This window comes from Periophthalmus magnuspinnatus, chromosome 15, assembly GCF_009829125.3.
Source record: "Periophthalmus magnuspinnatus isolate fPerMag1 chromosome 15, fPerMag1.2.pri, whole genome shotgun sequence".
NCBI classification, from domain to species: domain Eukaryota; kingdom Metazoa; phylum Chordata; class Actinopteri; order Gobiiformes; family Gobiidae; genus Periophthalmus; species Periophthalmus magnuspinnatus.
This window is the reverse complement of record NC_047140.1, coordinates 6786825-6810992: the sequence shown is the minus strand read 5'-3', so window position 1 is coordinate 6810992 and position 24168 is coordinate 6786825. Positions and strand designations below refer to the sequence as shown.

The 24168-nt window shown below is 39.7% G+C and overlaps 2 protein-coding genes across 5 annotated transcripts in view; one reads left to right on the top strand and one right to left on the bottom strand.

Moving 5' to 3' along the window:
- Positions 1 to 17946, top strand: part of stox1 (storkhead box 1) — a 33148-nt gene extending 15202 nt beyond the window's left edge. Inside the window, exons 2-4 of the mRNA XM_033979488.2 lie at positions 11628 to 11780; positions 12751 to 15274; positions 17179 to 17946. Coding sequence (XP_033835379.1) covers positions 11628 to 11780; positions 12751 to 15274; positions 17179 to 17332 — 2831 coding nt within the window. The 3' untranslated portion in view covers positions 17333 to 17946. The remainder of the gene's footprint in view (positions 1 to 11627; positions 11781 to 12750; positions 15275 to 17178) is intronic.
- Positions 17947 to 17959: 13 nt separating this feature from the next.
- si:ch211-198a12.6 (uncharacterized protein LOC563253 homolog) lies at positions 17960 to 23487 on the bottom strand. Of its 4 annotated transcripts, none has more exons than XM_033979490.2 (2): positions 23173 to 23487; positions 17960 to 21252 (listed from the first exon to the last, which is right to left on the bottom strand). In XM_033979490.2, the coding sequence occupies exon 2, from the start codon at positions 21130 to 21132 to the stop codon at positions 19465 to 19467; it is 1668 nt and encodes a 555-aa protein (XP_033835381.1). In that variant the 5' UTR covers positions 21133 to 21252; positions 23173 to 23487; the 3' UTR covers positions 17960 to 19464. The 4 variants fall into 4 exon arrangements, with proteins under 4 accessions (XP_033835381.1, XP_033835382.1, XP_033835383.1 ...); XM_033979491.2 differs by lacking the exon at positions 23173 to 23487 and adding an exon at positions 22367 to 22678; XM_033979492.2 differs by lacking the exon at positions 23173 to 23487 and adding an exon at positions 21993 to 22245.
- Positions 23488 to 24168: the final 681 nt, after the last annotated feature.

Sequence of the window (24168 nt, the reverse complement as noted above, 5' to 3'; positions counted from 1 at the left end):
GATCAAATAGACTAGTATACACCCATGGACCACTATGAACCTCTCTGGACCACTGAGGGATTACACATGATATAAGACACATGGGAATTTAAAAGAACGCATGTTTTTTCATCATGGTATCGGAATCAGTAATGAGTATTGAGCCTATTCCTTAGTATGAAAATCGTGTTTTAAACTTAACGAATTGTGGAGTGTAATTATTTTCTTCTGGTTTGGAACAAGTACAACAATAGTTTTATACAAACTATGGATTTGATTGTGGTTGAAATTAGACTTAGTAGCTGCTTTGAAATACAATTTGTTCTCTACTTTACTCTACATGGAAAGAATGTTTACCATTTTAGATTTTAGTTCCAATCTATTGTTCAGATCAGCTCAAGCATGTGATCTTAGCCTTAACTCGGTTCTTCTGTTTTGCCAACATATCTTTTGCGTCACTTAGTTGTTTTGGCACCTTCTCTTCTCTTCGCTCGACTTTCCATTCTAGTTCTTTCTTTTACTTCTCCCTTTTGTCTTTTGCCGGCACATTGAGCATCTCTATGGCGACCCAGTGTCAACAAAACTGTCGTAGGGTGATTCTTCCTCGCTTCTCTTGGACTACTCTTTAACTCTCGTCTTGTCTTTGCACAGCCAGGCCGCTATAAAACCTAAGTGCTTTTTGAACGGGCCCAGAACAATGGGGTCCTATTTCCTCTCATTGAAACGTCAAAAATCATATCCTCTCGCAGTGGTGAGATTGTCCAGCATAAATCACGTCTGCTCCCCTGTTTTTCAAAGCCAAAACGCTAGCAGAGCACTGTCCAAAATAGGCTTTCTGATTGCAGCTTTGAGGTTTTGCTTAATATTTAAACACAAATGTAGTTAGATAGTAAAACATGAAGCGTTGGGATTAATAATTGATCAGATGCCTGCAGGTCTGGGCAGAAAAGACGGTTTTATGGTGGCGTCTGAATCAGTACATTTGTAGGTTAATGTTGCTTTACTGCACTTGTCTGTTGGAGGTGGAGATGCATTAGGTAACCAGCTTTAAACACAGGAAATGCATAGAAAGTGTCTCATTAATATATACAAGCCAGACAGGGTTATTGATTGAATTCATTTTGGGCTGTTACTGAAATTGCATTAGAGTTTTATGTTAAGTAGTTTTTCCGTTACATTTGACCCTAATGGTTGTGTGACAGGATGGACAACAGGAAATTGAAGCCACGCTGGCCTGAATTTGTGTACTTCAACAGCTGTATCCCAGGGCAGTGCATGAAATTGTTCTGCAGATGAAAGAAATGTAGCATAAGTGCACCATAAGCAGGCCTGTCACCATAAAACATTTTGAACTACGATATATTGCTGAAGTAAGTATAGATGACAAATGATCATACTGAAATCAAACCATGAAGCTAAATTATCCCCCCCAAAAGTCAAAAATTACAATTATAACTGTACAATATTGTTTGTTTGTATCTAGAATGAGTCATAGAAGTTCATAATCTAACCTTCTGCAGAAAAAAAAACCCAAATGTCAAATTAGTACAAAGAAAACGTGCCCACAATAAATATTGACCCCCAAAAATGATTGTTCCATCTGTCAAGCATTGAGCGATAAGTTAAGTCGATATTGTGAGTCATAACTGTGATGTAAATGTATTTCTAAAGTCAAGTTGGACAAGTAGTGAACCAACAGTTAAATAAAATTGGTACATGTTAGTGCAGTAAATCATTTCTGTGTGAGATTGCCTTTCCAAAGATCTGACCTGTAACTTACCCTTGTGGTGTCACCTGCTGCTTGGCTTCATTGAGGTGGATTAGTTAAATGCCATGCTGCGGAGGAACATTCAGCAAAGTAATTACGGATCTCCATGGGGATAAGTCAGTGCTGAAACCCCTCACATGAAAATTTACATGGTGCACCAGTAATTATTGATTATTGAAATGATAAGATTTACGAAGTTTTGAAAGCCTATGTATATACCATGACATTTTGCAGCTGTGTTGATACTGTTGAATTGCCAAACCAAGCCCTGTATGTAGGACTGTATATTTATGAAAGAGAACAATCAGCACAGTTAGACTGCTATTGTGTCCAGATCCGGCAAAACAGCTAAAAAAAAAAAAAAGAAAACTTGGTCCAAATGTCTGTAAACTCCAGATTATTTCTATACACGCCTTCTTCCTTCCACTATCCAAAGACACGCATGTATAAATGAAGTGATGAAATGACATCAAATACCGTGAATTAATTTCACCTCCTAATACATCATAAATATAAAAAACTCTATAGAAAGCCAGACAGTCCAGCTCCAGAAAGTGCCAGGTGTGAAAGCTTGGATGTCATTACTCGTGTGCATGACTGAAATGTGTAATGTAAGTTCGATAGCTCTGGGCAGCTGTAGAGAGCAAGTTTTTATTATTTGGCCACGAGGCGTCCAGAGTGTTGGCTACAAGTGTAACCTTCTACTGCCAGGATAAAACAGGGTCCAATTTATTCACAGGGTGTAATATAATTCATACATTTGTGGTAAAAAGTGGTAAAAGCTCCATCAAGAGGTATTGTGCAGAATAGATTTTCATATAAAGATTCTAATTAGAGATGGTTTGTTTAATTCAAAGGGTAATTTATATTGAATACATACACTTTTCACTTGAAATGTACCACAGTATGGCATTAAATTTATCTCCATGAATAGTAAAAGAACAAATCAATTCTGTCAACTGGACAAAAACGTTTTTGAGTGAAGACGTTCTGCTGCTTCTTCAGTTCTGGTCAAATCACTGGTGGACACTGCCTTATATGTAACTACACTGAAACCAACACACCTGTTGTTTACAGTCTCTGTTTATCTCCATGAAGACAATCAGGTGCTGCCATCGGGTCAAGTTACAGGTCAGATCTGTGGATTGGCAACCCTTCTTACTGTAAAAATTTGTGTTTTTCAACGTACTTTTTAGCAATTAAAGTTATAATGAAGTGTAAGACAGATAAGTCTAATGTCATACTGTTAAGTCAGTTAGTTGATTAGTTAGTATTTATTTAATAAGAGAGGGATGATGGACCATATACATTAAACTTAATGGGAGAGATGCATTGTACCAGGTTATAGCACTAGAGCTAATTTCCACCTGTCGTCCCTGGACAGGCCAAGGTTAGAGTTCATAATACTGTGGAAAATTCCAAGCAAAGCAGTATAACATATCCATGGAGACAACAGGTCCATCAGAAAACTTACATAGTGCACCTTTTAAACAAATACCTAACTAATGTTTAGACCTAATTGGTGGTTAAGGGAAAGAAGATGGAGAGGTGGAGGAGGCTGGTGGTTCTACTGCTGTGGAGAGAATGATGGCTACTGAAATAGAATCATGGAGGAGGAATGAAAGTGCATAATATGAAGTGGTGAGTGATTGAGAGGCAAAGGTTGTAGGCTGTGATTGGCTGACACATAAATAACAGTAGGTATAAACAAGTAGCAAATACTGTCATCCTGGTTGAATTTATGTTTGAGAATGTCCTGCACGTATTCTTGAATGTTTTATCTCACGCTAACGCACTAAATTGAAATGGCAGAATGTGAAATTGTGTCTGTAAAATCCATTGGACTGGGCGACAGAAACGTGCCCAGTGCCAGGAAGGGGCAGTGGTGTTTTGAGGCATTAGTGGGGCGATCGCTCTCTGAAGGGTTCTTTTCACTGGCTTTATTGGGCCATTTTACTGCTACTCCCACATCTGTGCCCTATGTGGAAGTGAAAGACACAAAGTCGTAAAGGCGCGTTACGAGGCGACACACGCACACACATGTAGCGGTGTAAAAGAGCAGCGTGTGGTGAAAAACAAAGTCAAAAAGGTCCTGAGAGACGGACATTTATCAGTCTTATAACACATTCCCACTACTCTGAATGGCTAAACTTCTCTCTATACAATTTAAAGAGGGGATAAATTGCCAACACTTAACATCTTTCTCCTTTAAAGTGCTATCACATTACAACAGGTATGCATTTTGCCACTGAAACTGCACATGGCATCAGGTTTGTGAAGTTGTAGTGTATTGTTTTGTATCATGCTTTTATATACTTATGGGAAATTGTCATGTGGAATCATGGGTGATACACACACATGCATGGATGACACATAAAACCTCTTCAGGCATGTTTTTGGTGAGGGAACAACATTATAAAATGGTAAAAAGTTCCAAGAAGTTCGGAGGATTTAACAATAAACCATAATTAGATGATCAAATGTGTTAAAATGTACCTGTAAATGTACTCAAGTTCAAGTATATTTCCCTCATGAGACTTTATACCCTTTGGAAAATTTCACTCAATGTTTTGGTTATGATTTTTTTTTCAACTATTCAATATCCAGGGTAACTTTTTTATTATCAATATATTACCCATCTACAAGCTCTAGCAGCCAAATTAGTAGACATCCATCGTTCTACTAAATAATTCTACTAATTATAGACTCAATACTCAATGCCGATTCTGATACCACAATTATAATTTAAAAAAAACACTCTTTCTGGTTATATTTATCTGCCCAATCTTAATTTTTTTTAACGTATGCATGTGTATTCTCTGTACTAGCAGTCTGTAGGTCACCATATACTTTCTTTCTGTAGCAGTGCTTGAGTCCAGGCCCAAGTTCATGTACAATATGGAGTACTGGGTGGTTAATGAGGGAGGAAAGAGATTAGGCTGTTTGCTGACTGCAGACACACATCAGGAGATAGCAGGAGGAGATAAGGATAAATATGTCTCTGAGTGACCATAGATCCAGGTCATGATTAGCTTGGGGAGAGTGGAGGGATAAGGCTGGGGATTGGGGAATGTTTAGCAGGATTTCATCTGCCAAAATAACTGATGTAATTGATTTACATAGATTTGTGATATATATTAGTAGAGCTTTGTCCAAAGTTCACGTTGTAGACTACTCAGGGAGCATTAATATGTGGGAGAAGAATGACATATGAATTGATAAACTGTTTTAAGAATCCCATGCACTTCAGTGTCTGTCGTGTTTGTTGAGGTCTAAACTACAGGTACAAGATTACTCTAGAAAAAGACTAATACTATTATCTAAAGAAATTACACCTTTGCGATTTGATAATTGCACTGACTCAAATTGTGATTCTATTGCGACATATTGTGCAGCAACCAACTATGCACACACAGGGAGAACATGCAAAGGCTGTACACCTCCAGGCGTCAAACCCAAGACCGTTCTACAATGAACCTTTGAAAGTCCCCATATTACACTGGCCCCGTATTTTCCAATCTATGTTATAATGTTGTTTCCTCATCAAAAACAGACCTGGAGTTGTGTTTTGTTTCATTCACACATGTTTAACACACAAACCCTACATATTTGGGCTGACTTCTTCTCTTAAACTGAAAACACTCTGTTCCACCTTGTGATGTCATGTGGTAATACAGGAAGTGCTCCCCTGTGTTTTTAACCTCCAAAACTCCAAACCTTCACTACAATCATTTGGATAATTTCAGCCCTGGAATTGCCAAACTCTACTGAACTAAAGGCAAAAGGAGCTGTTAACCTGAAAACGCTTCATGACATCACAAGGTGGAACAGAGCATTTTGAACTTTGGAGATGGAGACAGACAAATAATAAAGTGTTACTCAAACATGTGTGAATGAAACAAAACACAACCCTGGGTATGTTTTTGAGGAGGTAACAACTTAATAAAGCTCACAAGTGTTAATTGTGTCTAATATAGAACCACTAAAGTCACACAAACACTGTCACACTATACTGTTAATTTCAGAATGTTTATGATAACAGATGAAATAAACAGGTTTTATAGGGTGCATTATGGAGGGATAAATCCAGTAGCCAAAAACATGGCTGTGTATTTGCCAATGATCTGTCTCTGAACATTACTCAGTTTTGATTACAGTTCAACACTCACAGGATGCAAACTTTTTCCTAATTTCAACAAGTTATCTGAACTGTTCACAGCTGCAACTTACATTTCAGGAAAATACATTTGCACCACTGTTACCGGCTGCTACAAACTGCCAGACGCAAAATCTTTGTACAGTATGTTTCTTCTAGTCGGCCACTTCTCTGATAAAATGTACTGGATGAAAATGGAAATACCAGATAAGTGTGATGCTATGGAGGGCTGTGCAATAAATCAAACTTTAATTAAGATTGAGATTCAGTCATGTCAGAGATCCATTTGGAGAAGTCCACAGCCAATCCTCTGTGAGTAAAAGCATGTGGTTTGGACCAGAGTTCAAACTTTGGAAAAAGATGTGAAGACATTTCAATGGCAGTGATTAAAAGCATGTCCTGTTAATGTTCAGAAAACCAATAGTGAAAGGTATTAGCATTTTTTCTACTAAGACAGAATAAAATCGAAAAGAAAATTGTGATTTTGTGCAAATATCTATATTAATTCATATTGTGATACACTTTTTGTCATATCGCCCCGTAGGCCTGTCATGATAACACATTTTGAAGTGCGATATATTGCAGTAAATCCTGACCATAAATGATAATATTGAAACTAATTTATGCCACTCACTGACACAATAACCCCAGAGCAGATTTAAACCACAAAAACTATTATAAATCTACAGTATTGTTAAAAAATCATAAGCTGCAGTTGAATGAAACATATTAGTTTGCATCTGTAATGAATCATAGATGTTATTAATTCAAACTTTTACACTTAAATCTTATTGTATAGTAAAAAAAAAAAATACAAAAAATATTCTAGTAGTGCAAAGAAAAAGTGCACACGATAAATATTGACGCCAAAAAATATTGTTCCAGCTTTCATGTATTGAATGATAAGTCGATATAGTGATTATTAGTCCTAATGGCGATTCTACTAATTGATTCACTCCCTTTTCACTTATTTACTGTTTTTTTTTTGTTTTTCCGTGCTAAGAAGGAAGGTCTAAGGACAGGGGGCACTCTGGAACAGTTTTTTTACTTATTTCCTATGAATGTTGGTTAATCTCCTTGTCCGTTATTGACCAATGTCTATTTCACTGTTGATTTTCTAACTTTCTGTTGGTTAAATCAGTGATCTGTTTAAGCCGTAAGAGATAACTGCTGCTGTGAATTTGGGCTTTACAAAAATAAATTGAATTTAAAAAAACAAACATTAAATTATTAAAAAGTCCAAGCCATATGGTCCCCACCTCAGAACTTTCATAACACGATCTACTGCCAACATCCAAGTCCTACTTCCACATGTGAGGTTAAGGTCAAGACGACTACACAAATTGAAATGTACAAATCCTAGACTAATGTACTTTCATGTGTCTGGGTTTCATAAATATCCTCTTATTTAAACAAAACAGCACTGCTTTCTCTCCTGTGTTCGATAACAAAGCCGTTAATCTCCAAAATGTGTGTCCTCTTCATGACATCACCGTACGGGATTTATCTGACGAATCGCAGACTGTAGCGTGGACGTCTTATTCACTCCTATATCGTAAATATTTAGTCTTCTGTAAGTGGAACGGTATGGGGCGCCTCCTCCTCCTGCTCTTTGGGACGCCCTGGACAGTTGTAGATTTGCGTCCGGCCCTCGCGTGACGTGTGAGGTAATGCAATCAGGGCGCTCGTGGTGGATACATGTGGACTTGATCAGCGCGCACATCTCGAAGGAATCAATCGCAGACACGCACGGAGCCCCCCAGGCCGCCGTTTACTTCGGTAGTTTGAAAATTCATGACGCTGCTCTTTCTATAGGGAGGAGTGTAAATCGAAGATGGATGTTGCCGGGAACTATAAATGTAAAATATCGGGCTGGGATGTGGAATTATAGTGATTTGTGTAAACTCCAAACTATGCCGTGAAAAGCACAGCGGGACTCCTGACTGCAGACTTTTGGGTTCACTTTAAAGATCATATGATAACGGGCAGCGGCCAAAGGAACGTTTTCTCGCCTGTAATATTTTCACAAGTGTTTTTATAATTTAATGCAATCATATAACATTTGTCATACTCATAAAAAGTAAGTTGCTGATTAGTTTGTATTCATTTATAATATATGTACGTTGGCGCCTTGTAAAGAGTCTGAAATATATCCAAGTAATGCATTAATAATTAGATGTGTCATTTATGCAAGTTTCATCCAACTGTGAATGGAAACAATTATTCCATAGGCCTATGAAGTAATAAATGGTCAGTTATTAAATGTGAAAATTCTGAATATACATTGGTTGTGCGAACTGTGGAACTTTTCTGATGTTTTCCACTGTATTTTTAAGCAGTAAACACACCTGTAATTTGAATAAATGCAAGACTGATCAGTTTAATGCCATACTGCAAACTATTCCTGGCAATGCAACTTCATGGTGGCGAAAAGCACAATCAGAAAAGTTACAAAGTGAACCTTCAAACAGACTTCAACATTGGTAGGCAAAAGTTTTCTGGCCTCTTTCACGTTTGTTCCGTAAACCCAACATCCATTTTGCAACTTTCGTACAACTGAAGTGGCTCACAACTTTTCCCTTGTCAGCCCGTTGATCGGCCCGTCTTTGTCAAGGGTCTGGTTGCCATGGCGTCGCAGGGGTATTCATGCTGCGTATGACAAAGAGCGTAATGCGGCCGTGCTGGTCTAAGGTTACAGGAACACTGAGGTCTGTTTCCTCCGGAGAGAAGGAGTTTACTACAATACAGTCACGCCTCCTAATGTTCAACGCAATAAACACCTACAGGTAGTTTGTTCATATTACAGCATCTACTTTGCTCACATGGTACTACACATTAATCAGACGTGTTCTAGTGCTTCAGGTTCCTTACCAATGGATCATCTATCTGCTGCTGTCATGTCCACAATAGCCATGCTACAAATATGCCAAAACCTTCACTCTATAATGTTTTCAAGTAGAGCGCATCAAGCACCAAATTCAAGCTTTCTTTGTGCAACTGAAAGAGTAATAGATTCAAAAATAAATCATACAAAAAACACGTTCTTAGTAATGGTGTCCTAATGTACAGACAAAAAACTGAAAAAACTTCCGCATATTATTGTTATTGTAAAAAAAAAAATCTAATAATAAACCCAGTATCAAAACTAGATACAAAACTTTGAAATAAACATAATAATAAATAAAAATGTTACAATCTACTGTTAAATTTTACTATCAGCATGGTATCGCAATCGCAAGTATGTAGCCTTTTCCTCAGTAACGAAATAGTATTGAAATGTTACCATCGTCACAACTATTTCCTAATAAATCATAAAAGGAGGTGGTAAACAGGACATCCTCCTACATTAGCCCCTCTATTATTGAATCTGACCTCCTCCCCCGCTCGGACCTAAATGGATTGTTGACGGCGCTCACGTGCGGTTGCTATGTGGGCAGACATTCCTATAGGAAGTTCCACACAATAGACAGCACAGTCAGCAGCAGCGCTAAATCTCTACTGCCTGGAGACGGCTATTGAGATATTGGCCTGGTTTGGACAGATTAACGTCCAACTCTGAGAAGGAACAAGTATTTTACAACCCCTGTGTGATAGGATCAATTTAACAAAGAAAGGCTCCTGTCTTGAAGTCTTAAGTCGTCCCACAGGGTTGCCATTGTGGTCCTAATAACTTCATACAATTTGGTTAGAGGTCTTAACTGTACATATCTAAGTTTGACGTCTTACAATTAATCGATTTAACTTCTGAAGCTGCCCCATTGTTGAACTTAAAAATGTGCATATGTAGTGCACATGTGTTTAGTCATGCTCAAAGCCATGACAGATATTTGATAAGCTGTTTATTTTCTCTGTCTCTCGAGTCTAAGTGGTTCAAGTATCGAGAGGCAGAATGTTTGGTTTACAAGTGTGACGCTGACAGTGTTTGTGCTTCATGGCCACTGGGTCGACAGGACGATCACTAACAGCCACGTAAAGCTTGTGTCTGCGTCGCTTCACACTAGAAAAATGTTGCACAAAAAAGGTTTGGATCCACAACACCTTCAAAGATGTTTTTTTTTCTAATTGGCTGAATCAGTATATAGATAAGACAGATAAGATATTTCAATTCACTTCAAATACTATCAAGACTTGGCGCAGTCAAGCGATTAGGATTTTTCTTTTTTCTTTTGACTGTTCATTAGAGGTTGTATCAGGATTCAAGGTGCTTCGTGCCAGACGCCTTTCCTTTGACAGCTAGCCACATATACTCTGACTGTAGCGGGCCGTTACCGATACACAACACATAAAGTAAAGTAAGTTGGGTGGGAATTGAACCAGCTACCTCAGCCTAGGAACACTCAACTGACTCCACTTTGTCTATTTATGGTCTAATCTCCATTTATTTAGTAGTATCTCAGTAATATTAGTTACTGTAAATCAGGACTCTCAAACTTGCAGCCCGGGGGCCAATTGTTGCCCGTGAGACGATATTTTGTGGCCCGCAGGACAATATGAAAGTTTAATGTTAGTGTTGCATTACCAGGTTGCGTATAGAAGGTTACGCCAAATTGGTAAACCCCAAACACATGTGTCACTCTGTGGGGACTCTGCCTCCTGTAGCCCCCAGCTAATTTAAGTTTGAGACCCCTGCTGTAAATTGTTGAGTATTGAGTCTATTTCATAGTATTGAAATCAAGTTTGAAATTTTAGTATCATGACACTAGTAGATAACATGAAGAAAAAAAACAATTTCTACTCAAAATATTCACAAATAATCTCATTTTGATGGGCGGTGTTAATCTTGCCTTATTTTATCAGATCTGAAACTCATAATGTAGCTGATGAACTAAAACAGATTTCCAGGTTTGTGAATTAGATTATACTCATGGACCATATGAAAGGAGTTTGTCTTAAATCATTGCAGATTTAAACATTTGTCCACACAGGGATCAGGATTGTAGAATGGAAATTGTCTTGCTATGATACTTTGGAAGATCTTTTAAGCTGGCCATTGTGGCTTTGATAATAATTACCTTGCATGCTTAGACTATATCTGATCTATTGCCTTTCTTAATGTAAATTCACCTAAATCACTGCATGCTGTTTAAATCTGTTTTTCCTTACATGAAAGTCACTTGATTGCTTTGATTCTATAATGAAATGGCTCTAAAAATGTCTGGTGTGTTTCCAAATCTACTTATTTTTTATGATTTGACATAATGTGTCTTCTGACTAATGGACCGACTGCGTTTGTTTGCATGCTACTTTCATTACTGTCAAAATTCTTGGAGTGACGTGGAAGGGAGTGGAGTGTAAATGACTTTATGGTATTTGGAAAACAACATGTTTCTAAGACTCTGTTCATTTTGGGCCAGTCTAACTTTTCACCAGCATGTTTGCCCAAGCGCACCTCCTATAAGTGCACAACCTTACCCTTTTGGGGGGGCAGGATACTCAATCTAGTCGCGGTCACTTTTGCGGGAGTAATGGAATTTTTTGCGGTCGGTACCTGGGATTGATGGAATTTCAAAAAAGCAAGTCAGGCACGGTTCATAAAGCTCACATAAATAGACCACCACGGACATGATTTAGAGAGTGGTTAGTGGAGGAATGTCAACTGCAATGAGATGTTTTCTCTGGCGCTTAGAGTGGAGAGGGACCCCACAGAGCCAGGTGTGTTTATGTGGGACCGGCACTAACCCCACCTGTCCGATAACTAATGTGCGTCTTGTGTTTTTGTTTCAGGTGATCTGTCCCCAGTGCAAATGTCCCCCTTCCCGCAGTCCCAGTTCATTCCTCTGGCCGAAGTGCTGTGCTCCGTCATCTCCGACATGAACTCCAACCAAATCATTGTGAACCAAGACGCGCTCATCAATTATATGAGCAAGGCCCATCCAGGTAATACACTAAGGACAGCTGCCATATAACGAAAAGAAATGAGTTCTCTGCAGACATTTTAGAAAGTAGTATAATAGCCACACTATAGGAAGTAACGACGTCTTTATTGGTGTATTTTAAAATGTAATACTTTTGTATTGGCGCTAACTTGGCCTGACAGCATCACCTGCTTGTCTCCATGGAGATAGATAAGCTTGATGCCATACTGTGGAACATTCCAGGCAAAGCAATAACATCTCCATGAAATCAAGCAGAAAATTTACATAGTCCACCTTTAAATTGTTCATTCTTTTACTTACTACCAATGTGCTGATCTAAAAATACTTTGAACTACACATTCACAGTATCTATAAAGTGCATTCAACTATTTCTGATTTTTTTATATGGTACTTTTGAGATTCAGATAGAAGATATTAACTTAATCATTTTGTAGTTAATGTAAAAAATGTACAATTATTGCTAGTAGTAACTGACCAATAATTCCAGATGTGTGTTCAGAACATAAAAAAACATCTACCAAATTCAATAATGGCTTTATGAAGACATTATGTCATAAAATTGAGGCTTTTATGAAGTGGGATTATACTGGGTTTTATGTGGTTAGTGGTACTTCTATTAAATTGCAGTGAAGGAAAGAAAGAGCTTGACTGGTAGCCTAAAGCTTCCATTTCCACAGATGTAGTTGGTTGGGCAATATGAAAGAAAAAAGAAGAGATTTTTTGTCATATTTATCAGTTCTGATATTAAATTTGCCTATGTTGTCTTCTTAAAAACTAATGTAAATTGCTTTGAGTGATCAGTTCCATGAACATTAACAATACAGACTTATAATCATTGCCATAGATCCTTAAAATTGTCAAATATCTTTCTTGAAAGTCTGATTTCTGGTATACTGATGTTGAATTTGATTACCAAAATACTGTACAATACAGTTTAAAATGAATAATTCTTCATTATCTTTTCATTGCAGGAATTACCATCCCAACTCAGGACATCCTCTACAATGCTCTGGGCAATCTGATAAAGGAACGCAAGATTTACCACACTGGAGAGGGTTATTTCATTGTCACCCCACAAACCTACTTCATCACCAACAACATGGTCCGAGAGAAAAACTGGTGGCCCACCGGTTCAGCTGATGACCCTCCCTCACCTCCCCCTATAACGTACCTTTTGAGTAATGATGTCTGCATGGAGACTGCCCACACACCACCGCTGGCACATTGCAAGTCATGTAGCTGCTTTAGCCCTGTACCATTGGTCAATAACATCACTTCTACGCCAGTAACGGGCACACTTCCTCCTTCCACTGTACCAGACCAACATTCAGTATCGGTTTCTGTGAGCGAATGCACGGGCAAAAGCTTAAAATGGCCTCGTCCACTGGATCTGAAACCCACCGTTCAACACCAGTCTACCTCCACGGCTGCAGACTGTCAAGCTAGCGAGGTTAGCAAAAACACTGCAACTACAAATGCCACAAGCCGCAAAGATAAAGACATCAAACCGCCAAGGAAATTTGGCTTGAGTTTGTTTAGGAGGAATGTAAACAAAAAGGACAAACCAAAGAAAGAATTTGTAACCTTTTCAGGACAGTTTCCCCCAGAGGAGTGGCCAGTTCGGGATGAAGATGACCTTAACAATCTGCCTCGTGACCTAGAGCACGCTATAATTAAAAGAATCAACCCTGAGCTCACTGTGGACAATCTGACCCGCCACACTGTTCTGATGAAGAAGATGGAGGAGAGACGGGAAAGGGGATTTGAACATGGTGTGGACAGACCTCTCGACAAAGATGATAAATTAGTCGACAAGGGAATGTCGACTGAGATGCTGTCAGTCTCCAGACCAAGACATCATCATTCAGCCAAGACATCTGGAGGAAGACGGTCTGCCCCTAAAGTTACTCGCAGCAGGAGGAGGGCACATTCTTCCAGAGAAAAAAGGGAGAAGGACAGGGAGAGAATTAGAAGTAAGGTGGCCATGTGTGCAGATGACTTGCCAGAGGGGGAAGATTTGATCCCAACTCGCCTCAGAGTGGAAATCCCAGTGGATCTGCCAGATCAGCTAGAAGAGGGAGTGACCGGTGAGGGGAAATCTCTCTATAAGAAAAGAATTGACAATCCCTTCCAAGTGGGGTCAAACAATGACCCATCAGAGGTGGAAACAGCCCCCACCACAAGCAGGGAGCATAGGAGACGAGAGGGCAAAGAGGGCAAGGCCTCAGGACAAGGGAGGAAAGAACGTTTAAACTACAGGTCCAAATCTTGGGACCCACATCGAGCTAAGATAGCTTTTGCAGAAGAGGAGCGAATAGGAAGATCACCAAATTCTGAGGACAGATACAGCTGTCTGCAAGGCAAGGATCTTCAAATGGACTTGAAACCTACCAAGGAGCTGCCATTAGACTACAGTCCAGCTTATCCTCAGAGTAGCACCCTGAGAATAGAAGACAAGGTCCGTCATCAGAGGGAATCAAAGGACACTTGGGGAAAAGATGATTACAAAGAAATACCACCTCCAAATCAAGATAAGCCAAATTATTTTGATCCAGGGTCCTTGCATGATTTACAAACTTCAAACACCACTTTGCGAAGAAAGCACTCTCTCAGAACTGCAAAACCACAGGATGGTGAACTTTGGAAAACTGGTAATCTAGTGTCTCAAGTTCAACCTTGTGAGGTACCTTCAAGTACAAATAAAACAGACCAAAAGGCCTGTACAAAGTTAGAGTACAAGGTTGGACATGTGGAGAAGCTAGAGTCCATTGATGATAATACTGTAGCCACAGATGCTAGCAGCTTTTTTGAAGATGATTTGAGGCTATATGAAAAAGCAGATGAAAAGGATGAAGAGGATGCTTGCAGTTCATTGTGTCTTAATGAAGAAGAGGTTTCTGATTCTGTGAAGGTGTACCAGGCATCTATAGCCCACTACCTTGACCCACAACTAGATTATAATAACAAATTGGATTTAAGATATCAGGGTTCTCACAACCGCTACTATAATTCTTACATTCAACATGCCCCTTTGGTGCAAGAAGGTACAGAAAATATTTATAAAGCTGAATCAGAGGAGACAAAATGGAGAACTAACACTCACCGACAAATGACTAGATCTCCTCACTGTGGACCAAGTCCAGGGCACAGAGTGAGAGTAGAACAACACAGTGAAGCTAGCCTTAACCTGGACTGCCCAGATACTCCAGAGGTCGCAGACTGTAGCATCTTTGACTATTGCCAAACCAGCGAGGTGGAGTCAGATTCCGAGACTGTCCGCAAGTCCACAGACGAGGGTGATGGTGAATCGCCTCAATGGGCCGTTGACATGGAGGGACAAAAGGATCATTTCGAGGCTCTTGATGATAGTGAACAGCTTTCCACTCACAGAAGTGGGTTGAGTATGCCCAGTGGAGCCATGGCGGAGGCTGGTGAACCAGCGGAAATGGTGGAGAACCAGAGCATGACAGGAGACAGCGGGATTGACTCTCCCCGGTGAGTGTTTCCTTGCAAAATAACACAGATAGTTTCAATGTGACAAAAACATTAAGCTACAATATGTTCGATGTTCTATACTAGCTTTGTAAAACCAAATGTGCTTATAATATAGGATTTGCAATACAAAGATGTTGCAAAAATTAACAAGAAAAGATCCTATGTCAGCCATCTAGTTCAATTAGAGTTCAGCAGAGGGATGACTACCATTGTGAAAGTGAAAACCAGCAATTCTGCATGGCAACTGTAAACAAGGATGCTGTCAATGTGAGTGGACAATCAATTACTCTTTGACCATGGTTCTGATGCAGCTGTATGCTGCAATAGTAAGTGGTTTGTAAAAAAAAGAAGTATATTGCAAAGTAAACAAGTAAATACTTGTATATAGGCAAAATCTGCTAGTAAATGTAGGCCTACTAGGTCAAGGTCAAGTTTATTTATAAAGCACATTTACAAACAGCCATCACTGCCCCAATGTGCTGTACAAGATCAATTATGATACAGGTAATTCATTAAAAATACACATGTAAAGTAATAAAACAATGAACAAAGTCATACACATATGATACAATAAAACACTGTAAAAACAGTAAATAAAAATCAGATTGTAATGAAAATGGTTAGCCCATCTTGCCAAGAAAGCCAATACAAAAAACAGCATTTTTACAAAAGCTTTAAAGTTCTCTACAGAAGTGGCTGTTCTAATGCTCAGAGGAACAGACCTCCAAAGTTTGGGGTCTGCTCTGCACAAAGCTCTTAAATCTGTACCATGAGCACTACAACAGACACTGGTCAGAAGAAAAGCTCTCACTGGGGTGTGCAAAGACTTTCATTTCTGATAAACACAGTGATGCCAGTCAATGAAACAGGCAGCAGGAAAAAGAAGCCAGTACAGGAGTGATATGGTCAGATCAAGTAGCTCCAGAAAGCAGGCGTGCAGCTATATTTTGGTTTATTTGCAAGTGGTGGGCTGAGGACGGATTTACACCTAAATATAGAGCATTACAATAGTCCAAATAGGTGGTAATGAGTACTGTACATGCACAACCTTTCAAACTGGTTGAAGGGCAAGTTGCATTTCACTTTTCCGAGAAGCCTTAGTTGAAATAAACTGGTTTTAATCATTGAATTGATCAGGTAAAGACCAAAGCGCTGTTAGGTATAAAATGGTGAAACAGACATAAAATATTATTTTTTGCTTGCAACTACCAAACTTTTCCTAAGCTTTGGTTAAGGCTCATAATTATCACACCTTTTGTTTAATGGTCCGTTACCAGAGGGAATCAAGAGCCGTGATTGATTACAAAGAAATGCCAACCCCAAATCAAGATAAGGCAAATTATTTTCATCCAGGGTCCTTGCATGATTTGCCTATTTCAAACACCACTTTGCGAAGAAAGCACTCCCTCAGGACTGCAAAACCACTAGAAACAGACATCAAACATAGTCATTATTTTTTGCTTGCAATACCAAACTTTTACTAAGCTTTGCTTCAGGGTCATAATTATCACACCTTGGGATTTTCTTTAATCTTCCCCCACTGGTTAACTGCCAGGTCCAAACTACACACTGTAAAATGCAAGGTTCAGCAAAAACTTTAAGCAGTTAAATTAAACATGGTATGAGGTTAGTTGACCCCTGGTTTACAAATCTGGGTTTGGCCCTGTTCCAAAAAGCTTCCCTTTAAACTAAACTGCAATAAAACTATACAAACATCAAACTGACCAGCATATACAAATCTGTACTTAGACAAAAGGAAGTTTTTCACAATTAAGTATAATTACCGTGCATCACTTAATATCTCATATAGTAACAGATGAGGGAGAAATCCTGTGCGCTCACTTAATGTAGGTTTAAGAAATTGCCACAGTTTTAACCTTGGTGTCCTGTCTTTTCCCACACAGAACTCGAGTCAGTCTGGCTTCAAACAACACCGTGATTCTGGAGGGTCTGAAGAGAAGAGGATTTCTACAAAATTTAGAGAAACTTCACACCAAAAGCAACAGCATCCGAACACAGAGCTCACTCCTGCAGCTAACACCAGTCATGAATGTATAGCATGTTTAGATAATGTTTAGATAATACAGCCATTATAAAGTCCTATGCACAGGCTGTGTCCAGAACTCGAACATTTTTGTTCATGTATAATTTGTATGTATCTTTAAATTGTCATTTTTGTCAGGGAATATACCATACTTATTTTCCCTTTATGAATCCACATTGTGAATGCATGGCTGGTAAACAGCAAATATTGTCAAATATAATGTACAGGTTTGAGACATTGATGCTCTACTATTTTCATTAATGTTTTACTTATAATAAAGTGTTTTTGTTAACCAAATGTGTCTGCAGTACATAGGAAGTTAAAGGCAGCCTGGTAGACAATTGGTTATTTATAAATGCAATTCTTTTCATAAAACATCTTCCAAGAGCTCTCTGTAATACTTTACTTTAAACAATACTCAAGTGATATTGTGTTACAGGTATAATTTAATTCCATACAGCTGCGTAGTATAATGCATTTACACAGAAAGGATAGACTTCAATCATTTTCCTTTACATGGTACACAGCGACACCTGGTGGACATTTTGGAACATAAGTCAAAAGTTGAAATACTCCCAACACCTTTGCACCAACTGAATATAATGCTTTTCATTAAAAACTTGCGTGCAATTACAACACACTTTGTTTGAGTCAACAACCTTTATTTATCCATAAATGTGCCACTCAAGAAACGGGAAAGGTGATACAGGATCTGCCCTTTAGAGAAGCTTCTATGGATCATTTACAAATTTTCTTTCTACAATGTGGCCATCAACAAAGATGGGGAAAAATAAAAGACAATATGATGGTAACAGTGTAAACACATGTTAATATACATAAAAGCAATATTGAGAAAATTAAAATGTGGGGTGGTTAATATGAATAAGAACTGAAAACTCCAGGACAAAAGCCCAACTTGCTTTCCTCACAGCTCAGCATTTCTACATAGCATGCAATAAGGCACCTATCTAACACAAGGAAAAAACCTATGCCTACTGTCTGAAGCACAAATGTTATCCAAATTAAAAGGAAAACTAAAAATATTGCTCACCATAAAGTTCACTCCTGTAAAAATGGTTTCTCTCATTCCCTTTCATATAACCCAAGCCATATCTAAAAAAATACATTAGTTATGTAAAAGATAATTTACACAGAACGGTGAGAATCCATTGGAATTTGTGGAAGTCCTCTAGTCCTGTAAAATTTCACTGTTTTAATATACACAATATTTTCAACCAGATTGAGGTTTGTAGACCCACATTTGCAGACCCACATTTGTTAGCTATATTCTGTACATATTTTAGTCTCCAAAAGCAAGTGTTATTGTCATATATATCCATCGCCGGAGTAGTCAAAGCAATAACAGGACACGGGTCTTCTGATATGCTACCCAGTAGGTTTATTCTCTATTATGCATCATCTTGTGGCTAAATGGCAAGACATAATAGAACCAGGGTGTCAGTATTGCTCTGTACAATCTATGCAGCATTTTTGTTTTAGATATACAACAATCAGTTTCAAATATACAAAGTGGCTCTTTTCATGGACCAACAAGCTGCATGAGTTACACCTGCGACATTTAAATCTCCAATACCGAAATAATAGTCAAAAAGAAAAAAGTGGAGACAATGTGGATCTTACAATCAAAAATGTAATCTTTTGAAACAGCACACTAATCACCTATACATATATATAAAAGAAAACACTTATATACACTAGAATTTTGTCTGCTTCATGAGATTTGCAAGTGAAAAAGAAAATGTCAACAATAGTCCTTGCTCACCAATTCTGATGGTAGTCTTAATAAAGTTGCAGCTGAAAAGCGCACGTGCGCACCTAAAAGTACACTAAATGAACTCTATCAAATGACTAACCAGCAAGTGAAGCATATTTTCTCAAGATAACAATTTAATCATACAGATCTTCAAATTACATTTTTAAAAGTGTTCAATAGTCCCGGAGAGAATGAAGCGCATTTAGTCCTTCAGGCCTCGCTTTTATTTTAGAGGGGGATTTTGACATGTTTCTGAAAATGTCCCTGTAGAAAATTGCCTGATGTTTCCTGTGCTGTAACAACTCAGATGACAGGAGTAATGTAGAGACAGAGCAAGACATGTGCGCTTAGAATAAACAACTGGAAAGGTACTCATTGGTCAACATGGATCCTATGGTGTCGGGAGAGAGACGATGAATGGTTAAAGCCTTTTCCACACTGGGTGCACCTGTAGGGTTTTTCCACACCCAACATGCGTTGTTTGGGGCTGTAGGCATTGTTAGGGTATCCCTTTGGTGTGGGGATGGGGCTGTACTGCTGTGGTTGTGGCTGTGGGGGCGGTGATGACGCCTGCTGCTGCTTATTTTCCAAGTGCACCCTCTGATGGCGTGCAAGGGAAGAGGAGTGATTGAACCTCTTGCCACAGTGCCCGCAGGTGTAACTCTTTCCCTCGGAGTGGACTCTTTGGTGCCGGGACAGTGATGAGGAGTGGTTGAAGCCCTTGTCGCAGTGGTGGCACATGTAAGGCTTCTCTCCCTGCTGGTGAACTCTCTTGGCGGGAGAATATGTGAACGCCTTTCCTGGCGGCACATTTTGCATGACTGGCATCACTGGCATGACAGGCATGGCGGGGTTCTGCAGGTGGGTCTTGTGGTGCCGGGACAGTGATGAGGAGTGGTTGAAGCCCTTGTTGCAGTGTCTGCAGGTGTAGGGCTTGCCTCCGGCGTGGACCTGCTGGTGCTTCTTCAGATGACGCTTGCGGACAAAGCTCTTCCGGCACATGTTACATTTGTATTTCTCACCCGAGTGGATCCTCTGGTGCTCCTTCAGAGTGGCCGCAGCAGCAAAACACTTGCCGCACTGCGCACACCGATGAGGCTTGTCCCCGAGGGCCACTGAAGTGTGGGTCTTTTGGTGCTGTTTCAGGTTAGATGTTGTTGCAAACCCTTTCCCACACTGGCCACAGGTGTACGGCTTCTCTCGAGCGTGGACTTCTTGATGCTTTTTCAGATGCCTTCTACGGACAAAGCTCTTTCTACATTGTGTGCACTTGTATGGCTTATCCTCAGAGTGCATCTTCATATGTTCTCTTAGAGTGATGGCAGCAGCAAAGCTCTTCCCGCACTCTGAGCATCTGTGGGGTTTGTCAGGTAAATGGATCATCTGATGAGACTTGAGGTTGAAAGTGTCAATAACATCTTTGCCCATAATGTCAACACCATATGGTTTTTCTTTCATGTGGATCTTCATGTGCTGTTTAAGACTGGCCTCCACAGCAAAGCTCTCCCCACAGTGGACACAGATATAAGGATTGAGGTCTTTGTGAATCTCAAAGTGTTGGTGAAGGTCAGATATGCTGCCAAATATTTCCCCACATTCGTTACACTGGAGCCCATGAGCCTCATGTATGATAACACCATTCTCTGACTCCACTGTCAGCTCGCCACCATGATCAGACTCCATTTTCACCACATGCTCGCCATCTGCTTTAAGTAGCACCTCTCCCAGCAGGTGTTCACCCCCAGATGTTTTAATCTCTGCTCCGGTAAAGCAGTGCATATCAGCATGTTCAACTTTAATGTAGTCATGGTCCGACTCTGCTACAATGGCATCTACACAGGCTACAGCTCCCAGCCCTGTACCAATCCCATGGATCTTTAACTCTCCTCCATGTATCTCCAGCTCCAAGCCGCGCTTCTCCTCTGTCATAATCTCTGTCTCTGCCCCATAGTGAAGGTCGACATGGCTGTGGGCTATGACACACTCCGACCCAAGTGTGTCAAGGCCCGGTGTGTCACATTCAGTCTCTGACTCGGCCATAAGAACACACTCCAGCCCGACGACCTCCGTTTTTTGGCCGGACGATAACCAAATAGAGAAACTGGGGATATACTGGTTGTTTTGTCAGCGCAGCACTGGTGCAGTCTCAAGAATCCAGATCTATAAAAAGGAGGGATAAAAATAAAAGTTAGTACCCAAATATTAAAACTATTTACAAGTAAGTTTTATGTAAAGTTTTTTTTTTTTTTCTAGTGTTATGGTTAACAACTGAATATCAAATAAAGTCAACTCCATAAATGAAACCCACTGTTGAATAATATAAATAAGTTGAAATGTGCACTGCAAAATACTTCGACTGACAGGCTAAGAAGTTATTAATGTCTACAGGAAACGTGTGTTGGATTGAAAAGAATTGCATCTGCTAATGCAAAATAAACCCAATAACGTTAAGACATGACAATATATACACAAACATATACGACACAGCTAAAACTGTACTTAGCTGCTAGGTGATCAATTTGCTAGCCATGTTAGCGAAAACGAGCATAATTTCACCTGCTAACACTTGATAAAAATCAAACTGGTATGCACCATAATGGCCTTAATCCGTAAACGCATGCCCAGGCCTCAGTGGCCTACAAAAGGCGCTTATCTGCGCAGATGGCTTGGACTCCGCAATGTCTTGTTTAAAGGAAATAATCGAGTTTGAGAACATAAACACGTCTAATTAAAGACTGTGCTGTTGGTTGTTAGCTTTCCAAAACAGCTACAAATAGCTTCCATAGCCGCTAGTTAGCTGGCTTTGGCAAATGGAGACTGGTTACCGACAAAACAGCATTGTGTTAGCTGCTAATGTGTTCGTTATCTAGCCCGCTAACTAGCTTAGTAGCAAAACATACCATATGTGAACTCGGTTACCATTAAGAAAGCCAAAGTTCTGTGAATATTGTCGAGTGAGATTTAAGTTAAATCAAAGAACCAATATTCAGGTTGTCGACGCGGAAACACGAGAGTATTAATAGGCCATCTTGTAGTGCCACACCAGCACTTCAGCTAGCGTAGATGACATGCTCGCACAAGATGGCTGCCGCTAGCTACTTTAGCATGTTAGCTTCCGCCCAGTGGACCGTAATAAACAGGAGCTCCCTAGGGCTAAAACGCAAATAGAATTCAACACGCACTAACCACAAAGATAATGCACTACTTAAGGCAAACAACAATCACTAGGACCAACTGAAAACTAACGTGAAACCCGACATCGGGCTAAAATTACCTGCCACACCGAAATGGTCGCAACAAAGATGGCTAACGGAGAGAGCAAGGAGCGCCAGGAAAAAGCCCGGGAAGGAAATTAATTTCCTTTATAAATAACTATACTGAACGTTTAGATGTATCAGAGAGATTATATAGTAAACTCTAAACTGCCTAAAAACTACCCAATACCAACATAAGCGAGAGCGGCTACGGATCTTGGCTACAAATGCAAAGAGCTCAATTACTGCTGCAGCCTCCCAAACCACACAGAGCACTTCAATGGCGGCCTTGCTGATGTTAGCAGCACCCAGCCGAGACAAGCGCGCTGGCTACGTAGCCATCATAGCGTAGCCATGATGCAAAGCTAACGAGCCTGCTAATGTTGTGGGTTAGCACGGCTACAGCGGTGTATACAGCTGATAGTAGCCCATGGATGGTTAAAATTAAGCGGAAGCATGGTCCAGGCGCCAATCGTACCGTAGTAACGTGGGGTCTTTAGGAGCTTCAACTGTACAGGACACGGGTTAGTCTGTTACTGGCAACATGCTTTAAATAACATACAATTCAAACACAACACAAATCCATATATGCTGAATTAAAACTGAACTATTTAGATATGAAAGGTATGAGCTGCAATTGTCAATACTTTCAGACACGACTTGTACGAAGTACATAAGTAACAGAACAGTTTTTGAAAAGGCTGCTGCTGGCATTGTCTCAGGTCATTTTCGCCTCAGCAGCCCGACATAGTAACGCATCTATGAGATTATTAACAGTACACGTTCAGTCACTTTAAATGGAAGATGCCTTTAGACCCATACCTACCTTTCTGTCCGTTTATGTCTTCACAGCTGATGCACAAGAAATGAGACAAATGGCTAATGTGGTAACTCCGGTTTGAGTGGGCTGTGCAGTGTGCAGGCGGGCTCTGGCAGGCTCTGAAGCTGTGCTGAAGCCGTGCTGAAGCCGTGTTGTGAGACTGTTATTGTGGGATCGTCGCGCTGCTGGCTGGGTCTTCTCTCTCTCCTCTGTGTAGAGCTGGCGCCACTGCTCATCTGGCGCCAACGAAGGAGCGACACATTTACTTTGGCACCGCAAACACTGTCGTATCACTGCGGCTTACTGATCACAGGCGCCCCCAACAGGTTTGGAGATGAGTTCCTAATTAAAACTCAACTTTGGAGAAGGCTCTCTGTGCTAACATAAAAATTGCATGAATTAAACACAGAAAGAATGACCCTGTATAATATACAGTGCATTGTTGCACACCTTTCCAGTTGTTTTCTTCTTTTTTGGCCCTTATACACTACAACGTACTACTATCATCACATCTGTACTGTAAATGAGTATGTTAAATTTTTTTTTACCTCATACATATAAGATAATAATAATAATAATAATAATAATAATAATAATAATAATAATAATAATAATAATAATAATAATAATAAACATTTTTATTTGACCTGGCCTTGTCCCTTTAGAGGAATAGTATAATGAATTTTTACTTTTGGCAGCGAAACATCTTCACTCCTACGATTTGTCCAGTTGACAGATTCAAACTTCGTCTTTTGCTACTTTTGACACCACTTAGAGTAAAAAAACAACAACTCCTCAATGCAGTTTAATTAAAGTACGCATTAAATAGTTTGGTTTTCCTTCACTATAGACTACTAGGCCTATACATGTCTTATTAAAAATAAGACACGTATAGGCCTAGTAGTATCTTTTCAGCATCTTTTCACCACCTAATGAACACTGAATACATTTCACACGCATATCACTTATTAAGGACATTATGTCATTCCTCAATTAACTCAC

Excerpts from the sequence above, each read along its gene's own strand:
- si:ch211-198a12.6 (XM_033979490.2), bottom strand. The coding sequence starts at position 21,132 with ATGGCCGAGTCAGAGACTGAATGTGACACACCGGGCCTTGACACACTT.